This window comes from Pollachius pollachius (genome assembly GCF_949987615.1).
Source record: "Pollachius pollachius genome assembly, chromosome: 1".
Taxonomy (NCBI): domain Eukaryota; kingdom Metazoa; phylum Chordata; class Actinopteri; order Gadiformes; family Gadidae; genus Pollachius; species Pollachius pollachius.
The window spans coordinates 46365550-46368049 of record NC_136934.1 but is presented as its reverse complement, the minus strand read 5'-3'; the positions used below and the strand labels follow the sequence as shown (position 1 = coordinate 46368049).

Genomic DNA, 2500 nt, shown 5'->3' with positions numbered 1-2500 from the left:
CGGGGTCAACGGCGGGCGTCCGGGTGGGCCGGGGACACGGGGGCCCCCCGTTGGCCCCGCCCACCGTGGTCAGGGGCCCACCGAGGCGGTCGAGAGCGGCCCCCGGGGGAAGGCGTCGACGGGGGGGAACGCCGGGAACGAGGAGACGCGCGTGAGGGCGGAGCTGGGATACGGGAGCGAGAGGAAGAGGAATACCACCGCGCTGAACGCTGTGAGGAGGGACTGGGACTGAGGATGCAGTCATACAGTAGACATATACACAGTAGTATACAGTATACAGTAGACATATACACAGTAGTATACAGTATACAGTAGACATATACACAGTAGTTAGTGTAGAGAAGACCTGGACACTGGAGGAGGTGTAGGAGATGTAATACACAGTAGTATACAGTATACAGTAGACATATACACAGTACTTAGTGTAGAGAAGACCTGGACACTGGAGGAGGTGTAGGAGATGTAATACACAGTAGTATACAGTATACAGTAGACATATACACAGTAGTATACAGTATACAGGAGACATATACACAGTAGTATACAGTATACAGTAGACATATACACAGTAGTATACAGTATACAGTAGACATATACACAGTAGTATACAGTATACAGGAGACATATACACAGTAGTATACAGTATACAGTAGACATATACACAGTAGTATACAGTATACAGGAGACATATACACAGTAGTATACAGTATACAGTAGACATATACACAGTAGTATACAGTATACAGTAGACATATACACAGTAGTATACAGTATACAGGAGACATATACACAGTAGTATACAGTATACAGTAGACATATACACAGTACTTAGTGTAGAGAAGACCTGGACACTGGAGGAGGTGTAGGAGACGTAATACACAGTAGTATACAGTATACAGTAGACATATACACAGTAGTATACAGTATACAGTAGACATATACACAGTAGTATACAGTATACAGTAGACATATACACAGTAGTATACAGTATACAGTAGACATATACACAGTACTTAGTGTAGAGAAGACCTGGACACTGGAGGAGGTGTAGGAGACGTAATACACAGTAGTATACAGTATACAGTAGACATATACACAGTACTTAGTGTAGAGAAGACCTGGACACTGGAGGCGGAGTAGGACATGTAATACACAGTAGTATACAGTATACAGTAGACATATACACAGTACTTAGTGTAGAGAAGACCTGGACACTGGAGGAGGTGTAGGAGACGTAATACACAGTAGTATACAGTATACAGTAGACATATACACAGTACTTAGTGTAGAGAAGACCTGGACACTGGAGGCGGAGTAGGACATGTAATACACAGTAGTATACAGTATACAGTAGACATATACACAGTACTTAGTGTAGAGAAGACCTGGACACTGGAGGAGGTGTAGGAGACGTAATACACAGTAGTATACAGTATACAGTAGACATATACACAGTACTTAGTGTAGAGAAGACCTGGACACTGGAGGAGGTGTAGGAGACGTAATACACAGTAGTATACAGTATACAGTAGACATATACACAGTACTTAGTGTAGAGAAGACCTGGACACTGGAGGAGGTGTAGGAGACGTAATACACAGTAGTATACAGTATACAGTAGACATATACACAGTACTTAGTGTAGAGAAGACCTGGACACTGGAGGAGGTGTAGGAGACGTAATACACAGTAGTATACAGTATACAGTAGACATATACACAGTACTTAGTGTAGAGAAGACCTGGACACTGGAGGAGGTGTAGGAGACGTAATACACAGTAGTATACAGTATACAGTAGACATATACACAGTACTTAGTGTAGAGAAGACCTGGACACTGGAGGAGGTGTAGGAGACGTAATACACAGTAGTATACAGTATACAGTAGACATATACACAGTAGTTAGTGTAGAGAAGACCTGGACACTGGAGGAGGTGTAGGAGACGTAATACACAGTAGTATACAGTATACAGTAGACATATACACAGTAGTTAGTGTAGAGAAGACCTGGACACTGGAGGAGGTGTAGGAGACGTAATACACAGTAGTATACAGTATACAGTAGACATATACACAGTAGTTAGTGTAGAGAAGACCTGGACACTGGAGGAGGTGTAGGAGACGTAATACACAGTAGTATACAGTCATACAGTAGACATATACACAGTAGTTAGTGTAGAGAAGACCTGGACACTGGAGGAGGTGTAGGAGACGTAATACACAGTAGTATACAGTCATACAGTAGACATATACACAGTAGTTAGTGTAGAGAAGACCTGGACACTGGAGGAGGTGTAGGAGATGTAATACACAGTAGTATACAGTATACAGTAGACATATGCAGAGTAAGGAGTTTAAAGTTGAAAGTAGAAATAAGCGTAGAAATATACAAGGATAAAGTATGAATATATGCAGTAATGCGTGTAGAGTACACAGAAGAAAGTGTGTAAATATACAAGTATACAGTAGTAAACAGTATACAGTAGAAATACACAAAAA

General features: G+C 42.0%; 1 protein-coding gene across 1 annotated transcript in view; it reads left to right on the top strand.

The window, feature by feature from the left end:
• Window positions 1-2500, top strand: part of mtcl3a (MTCL family member 3a) — a gene marked incomplete at its 5' end in the record, with an annotated part of 21399 nt that overhangs the window by 13444 nt on the left and 5455 nt on the right. The window contains 1 exon segment of the mRNA XM_079758104.1: window positions 1-211. This exon segment is cut by the window's left edge and continues 212 nt beyond it. Coding sequence (XP_079614230.1) covers window positions 1-211 — 211 coding nt within the window.